This window comes from Eschrichtius robustus, chromosome 5 (assembly GCF_028021215.1).
Source record: "Eschrichtius robustus isolate mEscRob2 chromosome 5, mEscRob2.pri, whole genome shotgun sequence".
In the NCBI taxonomy this organism is placed as follows: Eukaryota; Metazoa; Chordata; class Mammalia; order Artiodactyla; family Eschrichtiidae; genus Eschrichtius; species Eschrichtius robustus.
Window position 1 is genome coordinate 71,761,543 of NC_090828.1, and position 22,018 is coordinate 71,783,560.

Consider the following 22,018-nt stretch of genomic DNA (forward strand, 5'->3'; position numbering starts at 1 on the left):
TATATGTAAAACTGTGTTATGTGATAAACTTTCTGGTTGCTTTCTTTAACACCATGTCTTCAGTGATTCTCTAGTATCAACTAGGATCTCGGCTAGTACCGCGATTTATTTTAATACCACTATTTATTTAACACCACTACCTATTTAATACCAAAAGTGTGAGAAGTCCACTTTTGAGGATCCCTTGCAGATTGTATGAGGCCTTTCTAAGGATCTATAAAATGCTGCGTTTGTGTTCAGGACCCATTTTTATCTTGACTGTTTAAGCATACAAGTTTAATTTAAGTAAGCCCTGAATGAGGCAGGAAGTCAGGGGAGCTGAGGGCTCATTCAGCAGGAGAATTAGCAGAAGTGTAAAGAGGCACCATGCTGGTGACGGCGCCCATGTCAGCCGCATCCTAGAGAGAACTAGAGGGAGGTAAGCTAATCAGAAGCCTTCTCCCTGTTCTCACTTTTTTCTTATGTGTATTTTTATTGGGGGCATGGTCAATTCATACACAGTTTTATAGAATTTTATTGGGCTGTTTTTGACCCAGTCTATAACTTGACATTAAAATAAATGGAATGCTGTGTGGTATTGTTTTTTGAGAGATGTCTTTGCCTTTATTCTTTTCGCTAAAGATTCTGTGCATGTAACCATTATCCTTATTGACATTAATCTGATTGATCACCCAGGCCAGTCTTCTTTTCAAAGCAGGGATACCAACCTCCCACTCACCAACCCACGATATTTTAGTGCTTCCCCAGATTTTTGGATTTTAAGGACCAATACTAAACAAAAATAATTAGGGTTAGGGATCTAGTATCGACTTAAATTTTTATTTTGTCAGAAAGGACACAAACTAAAACAACGACCATCTTTCATCGCTATTTCATAAAAATACCCAGGGGCTTCCCTGGTGGCGCAGTGGTTAGGAATCCACCTGCCAGTGCAGGGGACACAGGTTCGAGCCCTGGTCCGGGAAGATCCCACATGCCGCTTAGAGCAACTAAGCCCGTGCACCACAACTACTGAGCCTGCACTCTAGAGCCCATGAGCCACAACTGCTGAGCCCGCAAGCCACAACTACTGAAGCCCGCACGCCTAGAGCCCATGCTCCACAACAAGAGAAGCCACCACAGTGAGAGGCCTGCGCACCGCAACAAAGCGTAACCCCTGCTCGCCGCAACTAGAGGAAGTCCGTGGGCAGCAACGAAGACCCAACGCAGCCAAAAATAAATTAATTATTTTTTTAAAAATACCCAAAGTGTTTTATTTATTTATTTTAATACCAGTATTTATCTAATACCACTACTTATTTAATACCGAAAGTGTGAGAAGTACATGATTTTAGATTAAAGTTAACTCTTTGAAAAATTCACTGCACTTGTTTTTCTGTTTACCGCTTGGCGATCATCTCTTCCTGAGTTGGTTTTGGTGAACACCTCCTATGCAGCCGCGTCCCTGACCCAGGTCGCCTCCCAGCCCTGCTTGAACACTGCTAGTGGTGGCAAGCTCTCTACAATAGTTTTTAGACAGGATTTCTTTATAGTTTTTTCTTTTCCAGGTGAGCATCTGCAAGGCTGTCAGCCATTCCTTCCTTGGAGCATATGATTTCTAGACCTTTGTCTACCATTCTCACTCTTCTTCGAAAGAGCTCAGACTAGGTAAAAGGAGGTGTTTAGAACAAATGTGTTTTATGTAGAAAGCATTCAATGAAAGCAGGCTGTTGTTGTTCATCTATTCCTCCACTCCTTTCTCCTGAATTTTGACTGTTTATCATTTGTCAGGCACTGTGCTGGGGCCTGACAAAGAGGAAGCAGTCCAAGGACGCGTCTCTAATGGGGCCGCAGACATGGAGGTGATGGCAGCAGCGCGCTGAGGGCTGCACAGAGAGGCGGTGTGGACACACTGCCATGGGCAAGTGCAGAGGCAGCCCTTAGCTTGGTCAGGGAAGGTCAGAGAAGGCTTGCTCCTGCTGGAGAGAAGCATTAAACTGAGGCTTGCAGAATGATGCTGAGTTTCCCAGGTGAAGTAACATCTTAAAGGTCAGAAAATTAAGATGGATCAGGTCAGGTGCAGGGACTTATATAGGATCTACAGGCAAGCTGGAGCCCTATGAGTTGCCTAGGGCTGCTGTTACAGAGTACCACAAACTGGGTAGCTTAAGATGACAAAATTTCACAGTTCTCAGGGCTAGAAATCCAAATTAAGGTGTCAACACAGCCATGTTCCCTGTGAAAGTTGTACGAAGGATCCTTCCCAACCTCTTCCAGCTTGTGGTGGTTTGCCAGCCGTCCTGAGTGTTCTGACTTACAGCTGCATCTCTCCCACCCCCCGGGCTCTGTCTCAGTGTTCACATGGCGTTTGCCCTGTATCTCTGTCTGTGTCCAGATTTCCCTCTTATAAGGATAACTGTCACATTGGATGCAGGCCTACCCTAATGACCTTATCTTAATTTGATTATATCTGCAAAGACCCTATTTCCAAATCAGATCACATGCACAGGTACTGGAGCTTAGGACTTGGACATGTCTTTGCTGTGGCAGGGGAACACAGTTCAACCCATAGCGGTGGGTATCAGGGAATGGTGAGCCAAGGGGCCCAAAAGCATAATTTCTTTCTATAGTCAGGATCATATATTTTCCTCAGTACAAACCTAAATCATTCAGAGAACTTGAATTTGTTCCTAATCAAAAAATCCAGGTATTTTCATGTGAATAAGCCAAGGCTTTCCCTAAGTTTATACAGTCGATTTTTCTGCCCTTGTAACTTATATGTAAGACTTTTCCCTATTAAATATTATGGTGTTGGCTTTGGCCAAGAATTCATGCTGGCCTATTGAAATAATTTCAGGTATTAATTCTGAATCTTACATTCACCATCCCCCCTAGCTTTGAGACATTTATATATTTAATAAGTGAGCTATCAGTGACCTGATTTATGGCATTTTTAAATTTATTTATTTATTTATTTTTGGCTGTGTTGGGTCTTCGTTGCTGCACGCGGGCTTTCTCTAGTTGCGGCAAGCGGGGGCCACGCTTCATCGCGGTGCGTGGGCCTCTCACTATCGCGGCCTCTCTTGTTGCGGAGCACAGGCTCCAGACGCACAGGCTCAGTAGTTGTGGCTCACGGGCCTAGTTGCTCCACGGCATGTGGGATCTTCCCAGACCAGGGCTCGAACCCGTGTCCCCTGCATTAGCAGGCGGATTCCTAACCACTGCGCCACCAGGGAAGCCCTATGGCATTTTTAAATGTTGAAAAAGGCTGGCCAAGAACAGAGCCTCGTGGCACGTCACTAGATGCTTCCTCCGTGCTGACTGTGACCCTGACCATCTGACTAACTCAGTCACTTGTTTAGCTAGTTACCCACTCATCCAAACCACATTTCCTCTTCCCAGATATCCTCGTCTAATCCATGAGCAAATAATGATTTTTATTTAGCTCAAATCAAAATATACTACGTAGCATTTCCGAGCAACCCTGACTTCCTCACCAACCCCTAAAGGAAAAAGAGCAAACGTTAATGTGCATGACTTGCTCTGAAGGACTTCACTGGTGCCTGTTCTTTTCACCAGTCTTGCTAATAACCTTCTATTTCACCAATCCATTCTGGAAATTTCACTTCAGATCAGCATTAGCCTTACCTGCCTTTCATTTCTAGAATCTAGTTTTCTGATCTTTTAAAGAATCAGAATGGTATTTTTCCTTTCCATTAGCACCTCTCCTATTATGCAGGTTTTCTCAAAACAACCAAGATTGGAAAATCGTTACTGATTAGGTCATGTAAATAAGAAGCACTTTTAGCCCCAATCTTCATTCACAGACCCCTTACTTGCATCTTCTGGAAAATGCAGTAAATTCAAGCTATCTTGAGAGTGAGGCATATTACCTTCATTTGAAATACGGTAATATTGTAAAACTGATACTAAAGTAACTTACAGCATGTGACTCTCTTTGGTTCCCTTCTTTCTCATAAAGATAATTCCTCTCTGATTTTCTTAAGTTTTAAGATTGTAAATTTTTAGAGCCCTACTACTCTGTCTTTGGAATGATTGTTTATCTGCAGTGTCTAAGGACGGTCTTATTCAGAAGCAAACCAGTAGGAAGCCAGTGTGGGAGCCCTATTTATCCTTTTCCATCCGATCCGCTCTTCAGAGACGTGACCACTGTCACAAGTGACCCTTGAACGAAATATCTAAGTTTAGAAACATCAACTGTGCTGGCAGGCTACATTAACATTCCCTTGCCTATCAGCTCAAGTGTATTTTTTTTTACTAATGATACATTTATATTATATCCCCAGATTTCTTAAGAGCTGAAGTGAGTAAAATAGATATCATTTTCCTTTTCATTCTGTTCTTCAGGCGGGCTTTTCAAGGTCATGGGGCAGTCAGGATTTATTACTTAAAAAAAGGATGGCCTGACAGCATTTGGAAATTGATATGCTGGTGCCGTGTCCTGGATCAAAGCCAACATTAGTGTTCAGTCTAGGAAATGTCCAATTTGACTCTGTCCTTTTTTAGCTTGTGTCAGAATCAAGACAAAGTTCTAGGTAATTTGCACACTCTGTTTTAATAGTTTCAGATAACTCTGTTTTGCTTCAGAGAGCATGTTTACTTTTACTCTCTGTCATGCTGTTCTTGTTTTGAATGAAGCAGTCATTTATGGTTTTCGGTGCTGAAGTTTAGTGCATTCAGTTTCTACAGATTCTGAAACAGTTCTCTGGTACTCTGTGTGTGTGTGTGTGTGTGTGTGTGTGTGTGTGTGTGTGTGTAAAAGCTTTCTAGTTTTGATTTCTTTTAAAAAGAGCAGAAATTTAGAGATAGTTGCAACAGGTCTAGGAACCAAAACTCTTCTCGGTGTTTTGGGGGTTTTTTCCCCCAGCAACCTTTTACAGTTTCCTTTTTGGTAGCAATTTTTAATTCCCTGTTAAACACCTAAATTACCTTGCTACCCTCATTTGTTTTTATAAGCTAAATTGGGATAAAATACAAGGCCATGTTCATTTTCCAAGGCAAAATGTAGTATTTCCCTGCTCCCTGCAACTGCCAACCTCCCTGAATTCCCCACACCAAACACTTTAAGGGGAAAAAATGTGTACTCCATGTTTATGTTTCATTCACTGAACCAATATATATTGAGGGGTTTCATTATGCAAAGATCTGTACTGAAAAGTAACCATAAAGATGGTAGGTCTACAGTTTCTCAACATTTTGTGGCTTAGGACCATGTCATTATGAAGGTGAGGAGAGTAGTCTAGTGCTCTCCAGTGGTTAGAATTGGAAGTGCTGTTATTCCAAAGAATTCTGGGGCCGGGGTCAGGGGGGCATGGGGAGAAAAGGTTAACATTTATCTGTTACCAAACATCTGTTATGTGCCAGCACTGTGCTGGCCCCCTAATAACAGTGCCGTGAGTTAGATGTTATCACGCCCTAGGTGATGGGTATGGTACAGATGGGGATGCTGAGGCCAGACACCCACACCAGAAGCACAGAGCTGGTTATTGGCCGAATGAGCACTTGAAAAGAGAGAGGTCTCTCTCTCGGCAACTCCATCAGCTTCCCAATATAATAGTCTTCCTTCTCGTAAAGTACTAGATCATCCTGAAGGTGAGATTGTTAAAGCAAAGAAAATACATTACAGGTTTTGTTGGGAGAGGAAGAAAATTTTTTAAATGCTCTATCATTGTCAGTTCATAAATTCAACTCAGAAATAAAAGACCACTTTATATAGTTAAATTGCCTTTGTTTGAAAAGTTAGACATTTATCAGTGTTTTGAGACTTTTCAGGACTCATTTTTATGTTAGATAATCTACATTTTACTTGCAAAATTCTGGGTTCCATTTTCAGCAAGTATTATTTTCCTCTGACATATTAGTACTTGGGAGCACTAATTTGGTCCTGACCATCTGTGACTGCATCTGTAAGTGCTGCAGTACGGTGACTTGTGACAAAAATACTGTCAGAAGATAGTGTCAGTGACCCTTTGTGTGCTGTGTGCTCTTAAAAAACCAGAAAATAGTGTAAAGCTACTTTACCTTGATTGCAGACCATAATAGACTGGATACTAAGCTATAATAGCAAATCTATATAATAAATCAAATGCTTTATAGTGTTCTTTTCGTTTAGAAGAGAGGTACAAGTTTTTCATAGAATATGGCAAAAAGTGCATCTTAGCCATTTCTAATGAGGTAGTTTTAATATTCATTCTATATGAATTATTTAGTTCAAGCCATACATGCAGTACACAGCATCAATTGTTACTTTTGTATAGCATTTATAATAGATTAGCTGTGCCAGCAGGAATGTTGAAAAGGCAGGGTAGCAGGAGTGGTTCTGCATTTAGTCAGAAGAGGCTATATTCATCCCAAATCTGGGTGTAAATTACCAATTTTATTTGTGTTCTGAAAGAATGTGTTTATCTTAAAACTTCAGTGTTATGAAAAACTAGATATGTAGATGTATGTTTTCTCTTGAAAAACATGATACTTTGTCCCGAAGCTTCTGTGGTTTATTCTCCAGCAGCTCACATGTCGTAAAGCAGCCTGTCTGGCCGAGGGCTGGACCACCTGAGGATGGTGTGCACTTCTGCTAAATTAATCTGCAGGCTCCAGGTCTGGGACTGGGGCTGAAATTCACTGTCCTTTCCAGGATAGTTCAGAAAAGTGAACCATGGTGATTCCTTTTCTCCATCTCCTCTGCCTTCACAGAGGCAAGCCACTAGCTTTCAATAACACAGATCCCATAGGTTATTTTTCTCAGATGTTAAGTAAAAGCATTTAAGGCTAGTTAGAAGAAGTCCTCTGTCTTAAAATTTTTCCTGTCTTTTAGAACCTTTCCATTCTTCTCCTAGCTCTCCTCAGCCCTCCATGGTAACTTCTTGAACTTGAGTGTTACTGCTTGAGTACGGAGAGCCAAAAAAATAATAGTAATAATAAACCAAAAATGTGACATCTCTCTTTGCTAATTCTAGCCACAAGATTTTCATTAATCTTACTAAAATCCTGCTTTCATCATATCATTCCGCAGTTGCAAAACCTCCAGCCACATTCTGTTCCCTGACTCCTTTTCCTAGAACCCAAGGCCCTCTAGGACCTTTTCAGACTTGGTTTCCGATCCTCCCCACGCAGCTCGCATTAGACAGATTCTTCTGTTTATTATCTTCCGTGGCCTACCTGAGTCTCTGTTTTCCCCAAAGTCTTTCTTGCTGAACTTGACCTTCATCCTACGTTTATGCTCCTTTTATTTAGCATTCATCATACAGGATCTCAATATTCTTAATTATTTTTTAATATTAAAAATTTCTTACATTCCTCCCCCCCCCCCCCAAATTATCCCCCTCGATGGCAGGAATGGCATCTTACATACATTTCATAGGCCTTGGATGGTGAAGGGCATGCTGGAGACGTGCTGTAAATATGTGAGGCTTGATTTGATTTCTTGGTCTGGCCTCCTTCTTGACTGTACTTGTCTTTCCTGCATTCCATTCACCTTCAGCACCAGGTTTGGTTTTGACCTTTAGGGCTGTAGCAGCTTTTCCTGCCAAGCATTTTCCTTCTTCACACCCTGGTTTCCATTCCAGCTGCATCAGGTGCAGCTTCCTGTTCTGTTCCATATTCCAGGAATCCTGTATGCACAAAGCACATCCAGCCGTACCGCACAAGTGGAAGGGGCAGTTAACGAATGTTAAGAGTTAAGCCAAAATGACTGGAATTAAAAATGGAATATCTTTCTTTACCTTTAATTTTCGTATATCTTAGAAGTCTTATAGAAACAGTGAAACTCTTCAAGGCCAAAAAGGTGAAGTCTTAGGAAATCTGTCTGATATTGATTGCCTAATTTTAAAATTTCACATGCATAATACCTCATCCTCAAAGGCTTACCACTTCCTATACCAAGTAGATAAAGAAAATAGAATGAGCTGAATTATTCAAGGTACTGAGGATTCAGGATAACATGGATAAATGACTCCTTCTGCTAGAAAGCAGAACTAGAGAAAGAACTCTTTTAGGCCTCATTGTCCAGCAAACTTTTCTATTAGCAAAATGAATGTAATTTATACTTTCTTTTCCTTCCCCTATTCAACCACTGTTAGAAGACCTAAAGCAAATTGTAGGAAACCCCCTTATCCTGGGAGGCCATTGGAAAGGTACAGCAGCAAAAAAAAGCAAGTTAGAAAACTGCCTGTACAGTATCATCCGGGTGTGGGTGTATGTCTGTGAATTATTTTCCCTTTTCCCCCACAAGTCCACAATAACAAAGGGCTCCTCGTTCCCAAATCCATTCCCACCAAATAGATACCTGCATTACTCCTTCTAAGCTTTAAAGCCAGCCATACCTCCTCTTCACTGACACATTTGTTCTCTTGGGCCTCTTATTCCAAATAGAACAATGTTGTCTACCCAGAAAGTCAGGGAACAACTTTCTGAATGTTATCAGCATCTGTGTTAGAGGCTTTAGCAGTTCCAGGGTCTGCCCTCATCCTCATGCCACTTGTTTGGAGCTGTGCAGATGCACAGTGGGAGCAGCTGTGAACCTCTGGAACAGTCTGTGGCTGGCGACTGAAGTTTCCGCACTCGTCAGCGTGATTGGCCAAGCAAACTTCTGTCTCCCTTCTTTGCTGCTGTGTAACCTTTAGTGGGTCCCTTACTCACTCTGCTCCTTCGTTTCGCAGTTGCACAGTGGGAATAAAACTTCACCTACTCAAAAGGTCGCTGTGAAGATTAAAATAATTGACCTAAATCACATAAAACAGTGCCTGACATAACATAAAAGCTGTGTAAATGTAAGCTGTTACTTCTGTTATTACCCTGAGTTAACTCCCTAGGTCATAGGCTTTCCATTGTGGACGCTGATTTGATAGCCCATAGAGGTTTTGTTTTTTTCTCATTTCAATCCCCTCTCCCTCCTTCGTGCTAATTATGGTCATTTGCATGGGCACAGCCCCTCTCACGGTGGTAAGTTTCTTTGTCCTTCAAAGGCAGTTCAGCTATTAAAACAAACAAAAGCAATCATCCTATATGCATGAGCAATATCCCGCCCTTTTTCACAATCAGTTTTTATTTACATTATAGGTGTACACTTTTTCTTACTGTTTTTTCCCACGCACCCATTGCTTTTTTCAGTTTAATAACGTTTGGAAAATAAACTAACATAAACCTTGCCAATGACCCTATGGTGCCTTAAATGAGTTTCCAACTGGGATGACCCGTATTAAAATAACTCGTCAACCCTTACCGCCATCTGTTGGTGGTGGGTGGAATGGACTCTATTCTCCAGAGCCTTGGCTTGTAACTGGCCATGTTCAAAAGCTCCAAGTTCCCTAGTAGATGAGAGAGAGGAGAGAGAGTATGTGTGCGCGCCTGAGTGCCATGTGCACACACTTGTACGTGCACGCTGGACAAAATCTATAAGGATACGCATCAATCCGTTTAACATTCGTATTCAGGACTTCAGGTGATTCTGATATTTCAGTCTGCTTTTTCTGTGTCTTCTAATAACAACAAATACGCATTTCTTTTGTAATTATGGTAAATTATCAAAAAGAGAATTAATGAAGGAGTAAGTGATGGGGGGCAGAGGAGAAAATGAAGCTTTATTTTAGTAAGTGCAAACTAAAATATGCTTAGATTTTATATTATAGCAGATGAAAGAAGAAATGGAAATGGGGGAGAAATGACAGAAGCTGTGGTACAAACAAAAGAAACTTGGGTAGATCCTAAGCAAAAGGTTTTATTAGCCAATAGGTTTAAATGTGAGTTTTTACTTGTTATCCTCTCCCTTTGAAATTCTCATTATTCTGTAGTCATGTCTCTTAATTACTCTTTATCCTTTTACTGTCAGAGCTTCCTCTGGAGTGGACTAATCTACTCTCAGCAAAGAATATTATATTCTGGGTAGCCAGGACTGTGCGTCTGAGCCTTGTTACTTTGAAGCTGGGTAAAACCCAAAGAATCTTCATATTCACATTTTCCCCATTAAATTCTGCAGCTTGCTTTCTTGAGCGTGCATCTCCTTGGTGTCCTTGGAGTGTGAATTCTGCCAGTCAGGAGGCCTGTTTTCTCCTAATAAATCCTATGTCCCTGTTACTTGACCTTTTTTTTTTTTTTTTTTACAAATTAAGTTGCAGATAGGAACAAGGGGAGGTGAAAATCTGGTTGCTTTATGAATTTCTACCCAGATATCTGTTACTCTTGCAGGCACTGCTGATCAACAATAGAATTAGACTAAATGTTAATCATCTGTAATGACTTCTCCCCTCACCACCATCCCATCCCTTGCCTCACATTATTAAATCTTACTGCAGATAAGACTAGCAGAGAGGAATCGGGACCACTCTGAACCCTGCTGCCCCCTTTCCCGTTCCTTGAGGTGCCATTTGCCAGACGACTCTTCCCCATATTGTAGATCCTTTCTCATGTCATCAGAAGAACTTGTTCTGTACTCCATTCCCACAACATGGTGACTGCATCAGCCCCTGAGAAGCCAACTGAGTGAACAGCTCACAGAAAAAGATATTGTAGGAGAGGAAAACCCTTCAAAACCTCGCCCCACCACCACCCCAGGTAACTCCAGAGAAGCGTCTTACTGAGCCTCTGATTGCATGCAGGCTAGTATGCAGTAGTACCACAGAGTGAAAACTGTTTTGACTTTCTGGGAAGTCATGGGCTTTCAGTGTTAACCCACAAATCCTGATGAAAACCACAATAGAAAGTAAAACCGATAAAATTCAGACGTATTTCTTCTCCTACACACACCCCCCCATCCCTCCTTCAATCATGAACCACATATTTATTTCTTGTGTCTAAAACAAACAAACAAAAAACTTGCTTCAGTTTGAAAAATAAATCTATTCCAATCCCTTAATAGAAGAGAGCTTCCATTTTTTTCCTCACCTTTCATACTGAGTATGTAAAGGAAACATTGTTTCTCAAAATTATGTCGTAGATAAATTGCACTGAAAACTTTAACTGTTTTTGAGCTTTGAGGTTTTAGGCAAGATCTTAGTCTGAAAATTTCTATGAGCTTTTGTTTTCCCATTAGCAAAAATAGGAATAATAACAGCTACCTCATAAGATTGTTGTGAAGTTAAATAAGATCATACATACAAAGTGCCTAGAACTTTAGGAACTGAGTAAATGTTATTCCCTTTCTGGTTTCTTATAAAATCGCCCACTAAATGGTTGAGGAGATTAGGGATAGTTTCGTGGAAAAGTGTGTTTTGTAGTGTTACAACAGGTTCTTTAAGTTCAAGCATGGATAGAAGGGGGCAATGGAGAGATAAGAGAACCATGTTCAAAGTGGTGTTTAAGGCAGAGTAATGCAGCAGACTGGGTTGGAAGGACCAGAGGGAGGCTAGAGGCAAGAACTACGATATGCCTTTTGTATAGGTGTAGGCACAGTGAAGGGAAGGAGTGAATATTACACACATGTCAGAGGCAAAACTCAGAAGAGTGATTGACTGGCTGGATTCAGGAATGGCTGAGTTGAAGATGTCTCAAGGACCACCAGCTTGGTGGAAGATTGGGAATGTGATGATGCTATTGAATGAAACGAGATATGAAGAGGAGACAAGGAAAATGTGTTTGAGGTTCTTTGGGGATGGGATTTAGAAAATAATGGACATGAGGTAACATTTAACTAGATATTTAAGTATCTTAGTAAGATACAAAGATAGTTAAGTAAAAAGAAGACAAAAACTAAAGCTTTGGTTAGATTAAAAAAAAAAAAACAAAAACAAAGACAGGAAGGAGAAATGGGCTTCATCAAAGAAGATGTATTAATTAAATCTGTGGCACTGGATATATTTCCTAGGAAAAGGAAGGGTTGAGGACTGATTATCAAATGTGAAGGAAGGGTTAAGGACTGATTATCAAATGTGATGAAAGTACTTGGTTAAGGAGAGAGAGGAGGAAGCTGAATGGGCCAAAGAAAAAGAACTACTGAAAGAGTGCCCAGAAAGGTAGGATGAGGTCCTGAGAGTGAGGGTCCTAGTAGCATAGGTGTGGAAATGAGGAGAAATGTCAGATGTAGCAAAGATCAAAGAGAACCCAAACCGGAGTAGAGTGTGGCATGGATTGAGTCTAGTGCTCTCAGCAGCCTCTTCACTTTTCCTGCTGCCCACATCTTCCTGTCTCCATGTCTTCTTCCCCATTATTAACGTGGAGAGCAGAACCAGAAGGGTAGGAGGCCAGCCCCTGACCTTCTCTAAATTTGCTTTCTTCTGTTTGGTTTACAAAAGACCCTGAACTCTGTGACCGCAAGCAAAGTCTCTTAATCTCTGTGACTCCCAATCCCCTTATCCTACATTGGAGTCATAACCAGTTTTCTTCCCTACTTTTGGAAAGGGCTGTGATAGGGATGCAGTCTAAAAGTGTTTTCAGCTAAAACTTGTGCAAAACTGGTAAATATCAAGCGGTCAATAACCTAGGTAGATAAATGGTTGCTAAAAGGTGGTCTTTAAATCACTTATTGTTTCTGTTTTGCAGAGTTTAAAAAAAATTTTTTTTTGTAAGCTTAGTGACTTGTGTTAAGGTTGTTATAAGTACTCAGAATCTCTACAGGGAATTGAAGGTGTTTGTGTAGCCTTATGCCTCTTGGATGTAATTGTCATTTGAACCTTAAATTATCTTTACTTTCATGTGCCCAGTTAGTAATCATTTGATTACATGATTACACAGAGTGAAGATTAACTGAGGGAGAGAGGTGGCCCAAGCCATTTGTTTCTTCTAGACAAGTATCTTTCAGCTTGTTCAATACATAAAATAGAAACTTGCAACATTTAAAATATTTTAAAGTGCTGCACAGATACTTCAGTTTTCTAAAACTTTTAAGAGCCTTTTTAGTCCTCAGCAGAAATCACAAGAAAGTAGTATTAGAGAAACTGTGAAATTTTTAAAGTAAATACATAGGAAAGTAAAATTTTGGAATTTGCCACATGTAAATGGGGAAATGTCTCAGATACCTCAAGTATGTTATGTGCATTCCCCAAAGACCTAGTAATTTTTAAGAGTTATTTTTCAAAGGTTTTTCTCCGTTTTTAGAAGACAAACATAGATAGCGGTGCTTTGCATTGTGGTCTGGTCACTGTGAAAGGATGTAGGTAGTACATATACTTAAACTCTGCTGCCCCTTTGTTTCTGATAGCAGTGCCCTCAATTTTAATAATCTGAATTTTTTTCCTTCTTCTCCCAACTTCTGTTGTACATTAAGGAGTTTGAACACATTTTTCATACAAACCCTCATAAAAGTAATGCTTAATTCCTGATTCATTGTTTTATATTTTTGTATTGCCTATTTCTTGCACACACGTGCCTGCACACACATTAGTGAGTACACCGTATAGCTATTATTACAGCATTAAAAGAGGTCTTAATAAATGTATTTATAAACAGTTGGCAAAATCTTAGGTAAAAAAGACCTGTTTTAAATATCACATTTAAAACATTTAAATAACACATCAAGTGTGTTAGGGATATATACACATACGCGCCCTTCTGTGGTGATCTAGAGCCATGCAGAGCTGCCTGCAAAAGCAAAATGAATAGATATGATCCAGGCAGCTTTCCCACCGTGATTAGTTCATAAAGGCTATGTTGATCTTAGTACTTTCCATTAACACTTCTGTAGCCTTGCCTTTGGGTTTGTATTTGACCACAGACATGGTGTTACTAGGCGAAACTATTTTTATAGAGCTCACATTCCATTTTTTTGGTCCCAAGATCATCAGGTAAGTACCTGATTCCTCAAAGCTAAACATCAAACTGTAATCCAAAGATTCAAATGAGAGGCCTAGCTGTTCCCCCTTTTTAGTTTAGTTTGTGTTTAGAATTCTCATTTCCTGTCCCCTAGTAAAGAACATTTTGTACTTGAAAGTTTGCAGATGTTTGATAAGTGTGTGTGTTCTCTGGACTTAGACATTAATAAAGGTTCCTCAGTTATGACTTCTTTTTTTCTCTTTTTTTTCCTTAGATACGGGAAAATTGTTTCCACGAAGGCAATTTTGGATAAGACAACGAACAAATGCAAAGGTATGTTTCCTTGGCTGATGATTTGCTAAATCAGAGCTTTAGAAAAATAATGGAATTTTAGACTTGATCTTTGGTTTCAAAACTACCTCCGTTTATTAAAATCCAAATCTTACGTCACCCAGTTACTGTCTTGCACAATGTCAGCATATTGCTTGCGTTTGTCCCTGGTTGAGTTTTGGCTGGAAACCCAACAGCAGCTAGCCCTTTGCCAGAATCCGAGATTTGACGCCAGTAGAGTTAACATGCAAAATACCGGCTGGCATTTATCCCCTGCTCTTAAAAGGGGAGTAGAGTTAGAAAATAGCTTTTCTTTCCTGAGCCTGAGGCGATTAGAGCTGCTTACTGAAGACCATTGGACTGCACTAAAGAACTGAAAAGATTACATATTGTGCAAATTGGCTCTATTAATTAGAATAGAGTAGTTTTAAGCAGTACTTAATTACATGTTTCAATACTCCCAATTGTTCTCTGCTGAATGCCTGTTGACAATATTGGCAGCGGGGAGGAGAGAACCATTTTCACTGACCGAATTGTAATAGGGAGGGGAGGTCATACGCCCCTTTGAAATATGCTGCTGCGTTAATTTGATGCACTGACCTTCAGTTTTCCGTGTAATTAGGATGAGCTCATCCGGCTCCATGAGCTGGAAGAGGAGGCGTCTAGAGTAGGCAGCACTGATACTCCGTGGTTCTGACTTTTAATGATCCAGCATCTTAACAATAGGCATGTGATTTCTAGGAAAGGGGAAGAATGGAGTCAGCTGACTTTGAGTCTAACGACTGACCCTGTGAATTGAAATAAGGTTGACAGGAATAGGCAGAGAAGGCAAATCTCCTCATTAATTAGACCCCAGTTTTTCAAGTAGTGGTGACGGCTGTGGCTTAGCACAATCTGAAAAAGGCAGAGAGCATAAATGAAGCCTCTGGATGGTATGGTAGGGCCTCACCATAGAAGCCAGCCGTTTCCTTTAATCTAGACTTGAAGTGATTCATTGTATTTCTGTCTCTTCTTCAAAGCTCCTGAATTTAAAGGAGCTATTGTGGCAAATATCTAAGCCCATGTTTAGTCAACATGGCACATTCGGGCAGTTTTGCCTTAGGACGGTGAATAGAGCAATGCTTTACGTAGAGTGGTACTCAATTAATATTTTAAGTGAATTAAACTGGAGAGAGTCAAATTGTAGACTGAAATGTCTACCCAGTTACCAGATTAGTCTTGTTTACCATATTTTAAAATGATTTGGGTGAGCAGGGACACAGAAAAAAACCTTTCGGTTTTATAACAAAAAAACCCAGACTCTTGCAGGTATAAAACAGGAAGCTGACCTCAGCATTTGTTTCAAACCAAGAGAGAAATCACAGTAGACAAGTCATTTTATAACCTTACCCTACCTTTCTTCCTCCTCATCTCCCCAACCCCCTTACCCCCCAAAAAGAAGTCTTCGCAGCAGATCAGTGTGTTAAAAAAGCACAGCTGCCCTAGTTAAGTGAGGGAGAGGACCCAGAGGCCTCCCTGGGTGAATTCTCTGCCACACCTCCACACTGGACACGCTACTGTTATACACTCTTTTCCAGCAAGACCCTATTGCCTAGAAACCAAAACTCCACAAAATGCTTAGCATGATCTGGAAAAGGTACAAGTAAAAAAATACTAAAGCTAAACCTAACATCATAATACAGACCCATGATATTTGGGAAGGGTCCAAAGATAAGTGGAGAGATTTCTGGGGCTTCTAAATAAGGATAAGAATAATTCAGCACTGGTTTTCGATATATGTCTCCTGGAGACGTTCTCCTAAATTGAATCTCAGGAGAGACTGCCTTATGTTGGTGGGGGGGGCGGAGGGGGGCGATGATAGAAACCTTCTGAGTCTCTTTGTGTCACACAGGCCTCTCAGGAAGAAATAGTAACAGATATCTGGGGTGTGGGTGAGTGAGTGAGGCGGAGAGAGTAAGCAAGAACGGGTTTATAAAACTCTGGGAGGGAGAATGAAAGAGCTCCTGAAAAATAGTAATTTTAGGACAAATGAGAAAAAGATAACACAGCGTAGCTCATAATAAAGACAGATAACATGTCAGCCATGTTATAGATAACTTGAGAAGGTGGGTAGGTGGATGGATGGATGAATACAGGTAATGCTGAAGAGGTTATTAGTATAAATGGAAAGTGCTTGTGTTGTATACTAATTTTTTGAGAGTTGAACAGATCAAAGAATTTTATACCTGGAAATTAGAGACCTTATAGGTCATAGAACATTTTTTGTCACAAAACATATTTTGAAGCCTCTCTCCAGAAGACAAAATTAAGCTGAAGGAAATATTGCTCTGAATAACATGTTATCGTAGTTATTAAATTTAAAAATTCACTATTCAGTTGCTCTACCTTTCAATTTTTGTCAGTTTTTAGCCAACAAAAGGTATTTAAATGCTTTTCAGCACTGGAATATATGGTAGTGTTCAGGACCAAAAAAAAAGCTTACAAAGGATTGATTGTGACACCGACTGGTTCACTATCAATGTTTACAGAGTTGCATATTAAGACCAGAAAACACACACACAGACACACACACACACACACACACACAGACGTTAAATGGGTGAGGATAAGTCAGACCAAAGGGAAAATAGGGGTAAGAGCAGGAAACTTCATTTTACTATAGAAATAGCCCTGTATTTCTTAGTTGCCAAAGCAAAAATAAACATACCTATTTCCATGATTCAGTAATCGCAATGTAGAAGAAAATCCAAGAAGCAGGAATACCATAACTGTTCCTGGTCCTGAGACCTGAGAAGAATCCTCTTGGGGGTCCAGTGAGAGGATGCTGAGTTTATCCCACCTTCAGAAATAGCTATACATATTTATATAATGAAACCCATGGAACCTGTGAAACTCATTTATATACTCTTATATTTACTTGAAAGTAATATAATAGAGGAAGTGAAAGAGCACAGGTTGCATGCTTACCTGTTATATTTGTTTTTCAGCAAATATTTATGAAACAGCTATGTAGTAGACATCGGGCAAGGCCAGAAAAGGTTATAAACAGTTAACTAAAAATGCAACCATTATGGATTTTTCCTAATAAGGAAATAACAGATAAAATAATACTAATATTACCTGAATGAATAGCAATTTCAACTACATGAATATCAAGCTTGAGATCTTCTGTTTATTGTAATTTATTGACAACAGCAAAATTAAGGAGGGTGTCTTAAATATCCATCAGTAGAAGTTACATCATTTCAGTGTAGTTGGGTGTTCATTTATGACCTGCTTAAATTGTGTTTGGTAGTAAAATATGTATGAGAGTGAGAGAGTGAGTATGTGTGTGCCTGTGTGTACCTTCATAACGGGTTGCATGTTAGCATTAACAACAGATTTCTAAAAAGGAATCCAAAATACGTTTAACCTGACTTCTAACCTGGCTGTTGAGTAGCGTTCTCTGCTTTTACTTGGGTCAACCTCTTCTTTTTCTTTCCAACCTGACTATTTCTCCACTCACTGTCAAAATCAAATTAGGCCTTATTCCAACCCAATTCCAAGTAATTGAAGGAAGCAGCTGCTTGTTTCAGCTTTGACACTTCTCTCTCCTAAAACATCTATTTCTGTAATCCATAGTCTAGTTCACTAGTTTTGTTACCAGGCAATGTTTTTGGTATTAATACTGCACACTCACCTTTGGACTACTTCTGAAGTTTCTGTTTGATCTTGTTGATGCATATATTTGCCTATTTTGACACTAGTTTCTTCCTGTCTAAATTACTGTAGCTTTATAATATCTGCAAATAAATGATAGGGCTGGCCCCTCTTCTGTGCAACCTCCAAACAGGGCTTTTCTTTTTCAAAATATTCTTCCTCATTTAAAATTAATTTGATAATAGGTTTGAATTCCAAGGAAATCTCTGTTGGTATTTTTGCCTGGTACCCTGATCTTTTAAACAGTGTGCTAAGTAGAATTGAACCTTTTCTCAGTAACTTAAGAGTTATCATAGTGACAAATCAGTGATTGCCTGATTTAATAGTGATGCTTATGGATCAGTGAAGTTCATGGAGCTGTTGCTCATATGCTGTGTAAGGCCTATTCTTTGTATAGTTTTCCTCTTTTCTTGATTGCTATTCATTTTCACTAATAATTAGCATATGGATACCATCCATATGATTATTTTGTAGCAGCCCTACCCTCAACCCGACCCTTTTTCCCCATCATTTCCTGCTTTTGATTTGTCATGGCCAGGCAGAATAGCTGACCAGCTTATTTAAAATGTTTGAAAAGATGTGGATAAATGCGCTTTGAACCAGGACCTCTATTAGGAGGTTATTTACTTATTTGTTTTATTATGTTTTGTTTTTAGACTTTAGGACATGAACTGCTAAAACAGCTATTTTGGGTTTCTGGAGCCATTCCCCCCCCCCCCCCCCGCCCTTTATTTATTTTGAAGAGATCATGAGCTGTATTTTAGATAAATAATGATATTTTTAACCAAGTTCTAACATTTAGATTATTTTATATTTGGGGTATCCAGTGGTTGTACTTAACTTATTTGAAAAATAAAATGTAGTCTACAGAATAAACATACACTTGTAAGCTCTGTAGGATAGCACCGTCTTTCTTACCAAATTATTAAAAATGCTACTTCTCTGAAGTTGATTTTTTTTTCTTTTTTTTTTTTTAAATCTTGGTATAACTTAGATGTCTTTTTGTTTTCCCCCAGTAAGTACAGGACACCTGAGAAAAAGATGTGGAAAAGGAAAAAAACTGGTTTCTTTTTTTTCCTTTTTTTTTTGAACTTTGAAGGGCAACTTGCCTAGCCCGTGATAGACGGGGAAGGACAGCTCGGGGAGGATGTTGCATTGCGGCTGTAAAGCTTGAGACTTGTCAGGACGTCAGGGCTTTCATTTCTGTTGCCTGTATCAGAGACGAAATGGAGTCATCCTTTTCCTCTTTACGTAATCGTAAAATAATGGCTTAAACACTAAGTGTGTTTTGCATTTCAGGTTATGGTTTTGTCGACTTTGACAGTCCTGCAGCAGCTCAGAAGGCTGTGTCTGCCCTGAAGGCAAGTGGGGTTCAAGCTCAAATGGCAAAGGTGAGTTGAGAGCCGGTACTCACTGCTCTGGTCTCTGGCTTTGGTTCTGAAGCTAGATACGTGGCTTTTCCTGTCACCATTCAAGTTCTTCCTTCCATCCCAGAGAGCCACAGTTACCTGTGGACACCTGTCCCATGCCTTCGCATCCTCAATGGTAGCTATTTTGCCAAAGACTGTTCCTCATAATTTTATATGTGAAGAAGGATTTTATAACTGTATGAAATTTTACATAGCAGATTATGTAACCCCCTAAGTAAATGGAGAAATAGCACCAGATTTTCTCAGGTAAATGGGTACTTGTGGGCTGAAGCTCTGTACTATATTTTTAAAAATAATTTTAAAATGTCAATGCTTAAGGAATTAATACATTTTAGAAACACTTCAGGAGGTAATTGTGTATAGAATGTCATATTCTGAAAGAATAACAAATATAATCACATATGTATGCTTTGTACAAATATACTAGTAGTTTTAATGCAGTGTAAGCTACAGATACTATTTCCTCTGTGTAAAAAAGTCAGTGATTTTTAGACATTGGTTATTTATGGATTATAAATCTTCTCTTTAGTAGTTCTGCAGTGGCTTTATTCAGGACTTGTTTTGATGAACTCTTAATCACTGAAGTGGTATTTATGCTCCAGTCTTATTGCCTAAATGTAAACTTGAGTTATATCATACCTAGTGCCTACAGTACATTTATTAAGATACTCATACAATTATGTACGTATTTTTTTTTGTGGTTTTTGAATTGCTATGGAACATATTTTCAAGTTTGAAACTTGGCAGTTTGATATCTTGTATATTCTTTTCAAAAGATCGATAATTTTATATTATCTGGTGTCTTGAAGTACGGAAGAAAGTAATTTTGTGCTGTCCTTTGCTGCTTCTGAAGAGTAGCATGTGGTCATTCCCTGAGGGGTATTCACATTTCCATAAGGAAAGAAGATTTATGGAAGTTAAAGAACCCTGGTTGAGATAAGTTACCTGCTAAGACCTTAAAGCTGTTGAAGGACATATATGCAGCTACCAGGATAGAGATTTACCTTGATTAAAAGAATCAGCATGAATAAAGATTTCAGGAATTGATGAAAGGGATCACCTTTCTAAAGTAATCCTTGACTTTTAATATTTTTAGACCTTTGGATTGAGTTGGACTTATTTCAGATGTTTTTAAACTCCAGAGGAAGAAGCTAAAATAAACAAACGTAAATACTAAGCACCGTGATTTTTAGATTACTTGTCCATAATATACAGCAGTTTCCTGTGGTATTGTTGAAAGACGGTGATTATGAGGCTTGAAATATATTTAATTGTGAGTATGCAGTACCTATGTTGTATATGATTTACAGAATGTTTAATATGCCTATGTAAACAATGGGTAACCATACATTTTCTAAGCAGGACTGTTAAGGCACAATTGGAAAAGGGCTCTATTTTTCCCTCTGTTCTGTCCATTTCCTCTACTCTGTGAAGCTCCTGTTTCTTCCTCTCATGGATAAAATCTAGGGCAGTTCCCATGACTTTTCTGGCAACTCTCGTTATTTTGAAAAGTTCCGTCAGTTGCTTCTGTCATTTCAGGTCTTTCTGGTTAATTTTTTTCAGTAGAATGCCCCTTAATTTTTTTCATATCCAAATTTAAGGGAACATAATTGTCTTTCAGTACATTTTCAGCCTTTCTATATGTATTTACACCAATGTCAGTACAATATTTTAAACAAGATGTTTAAGGGGAAAATCTCAGGTTATATTCCGAATACAGTTTGTAAAATGTCAGAATTGTGTAGAGGTTTTGAAAACTCTGCTGAGAGTCAGCAAAAAGGGATGTGTGTCTTGGGTGCTGCTGGTGCTAAGAGAAATGACAACTTACAAAGCAGTTGTCTGCTAACAACCATATTGATAATTTGGTGATCAAGAAGTGATATTTTAAAAGTTTACATCCCAATATAACCATGTATTACGTGTATACAAACACACACACACGTACAGATGTGTAACAAATGTATTTAGTTGCATTTTAGGAAATTGGGGGTTGTGATTAATGGTAATACATTATACTTTTCTTCTTACTTGAAATAATATGAAATAGGCTCCTGGTTAACATTTTGATGCTGAGTGTCTGATTTTTTTTTTTTTTAAGAGCACATTTCCAATGCTAAGTGTGTGATACCTATAACTGAAATGTCCAATCCTGTTTATTTGACAAAATTTTGAGTGCCGTATAATATTAAAACTTCTCCCTTCCCCCAGCTCTGGTCTGTTCTAAGTAGTAAGCTTGTCCTGGGATGGGAACATGGTTAGTCTCTTTCCTATTTCCCAAATTTGTGTTTTTCCCACTCTTCCATAGCTAGCTGTGGTTTCTAACCCCTCCAAGGTTGGAGCAGTGGCAAAGGATGGGAAAGTTTCTTGACCTGACAATTCTGTGATCTGGTGTTGATTTCTCTGGGCAGACAGAGAACTGATGCTTTCTTTAGTAGAATGCTTTGCTCTTTCCCCTGTAGTGCCTTCAAGCTAGAGAAGACGTGTCCTCAGGCTGTTAGCCTCAGCTCCTGAGAATCTAAGGGTCAGCCTTCAGCCCCTTTCTTCTAGGACCTTCTTATCCTTCAAGACAGCCTTCCTGGAAGGCTCTAACACAACCCTGGGCCAACTCTACCTGTGTGGCCCACATTGATCTGTTTGCCAGCTGTCTGTGGGAGACTAGTTACCTCCCAATTGCACTTATGGGCCCCTTCAACCAGCCTTTGCCTTTTAGATTCCTCAGGCTTAAGTCAGACATTGATTCATTGTATCCACCAAGCTCAAAAGGTCACAGACCATGCCTCCTGAGGGGTCTGTTGAAGCCCCTCTTGCTGCACCGGCAGTGATGGGGGAAGCAGCCCGTGTGGTGGGACTCAGAACACATCAGCGGTTCTCTCCACATG

At 39.6% G+C, this 22,018-nt stretch overlaps 1 protein-coding gene across 7 annotated transcripts in view; it reads left to right on the forward strand.

Annotated features, from left to right (window-relative positions):
* The window catches only part of RBMS1 (RNA binding motif single stranded interacting protein 1), a 208,018-nt gene that overhangs the window by 152,026 nt on the left and 33,974 nt on the right, over nucleotides 1-22,018 (forward strand). For all 7 annotated transcript variants that reach the window (XM_068545019.1, XM_068545018.1, XM_068545017.1 and 4 more), the window contains exons 3-4: nucleotides 13,955-14,013; nucleotides 19,009-19,100. In XM_068545019.1, the coding sequence (XP_068401120.1) occupies nucleotides 13,955-14,013; nucleotides 19,009-19,100 (151 nt within the window). The remainder of the gene's footprint in view (nucleotides 1-13,954; nucleotides 14,014-19,008; nucleotides 19,101-22,018) is intronic.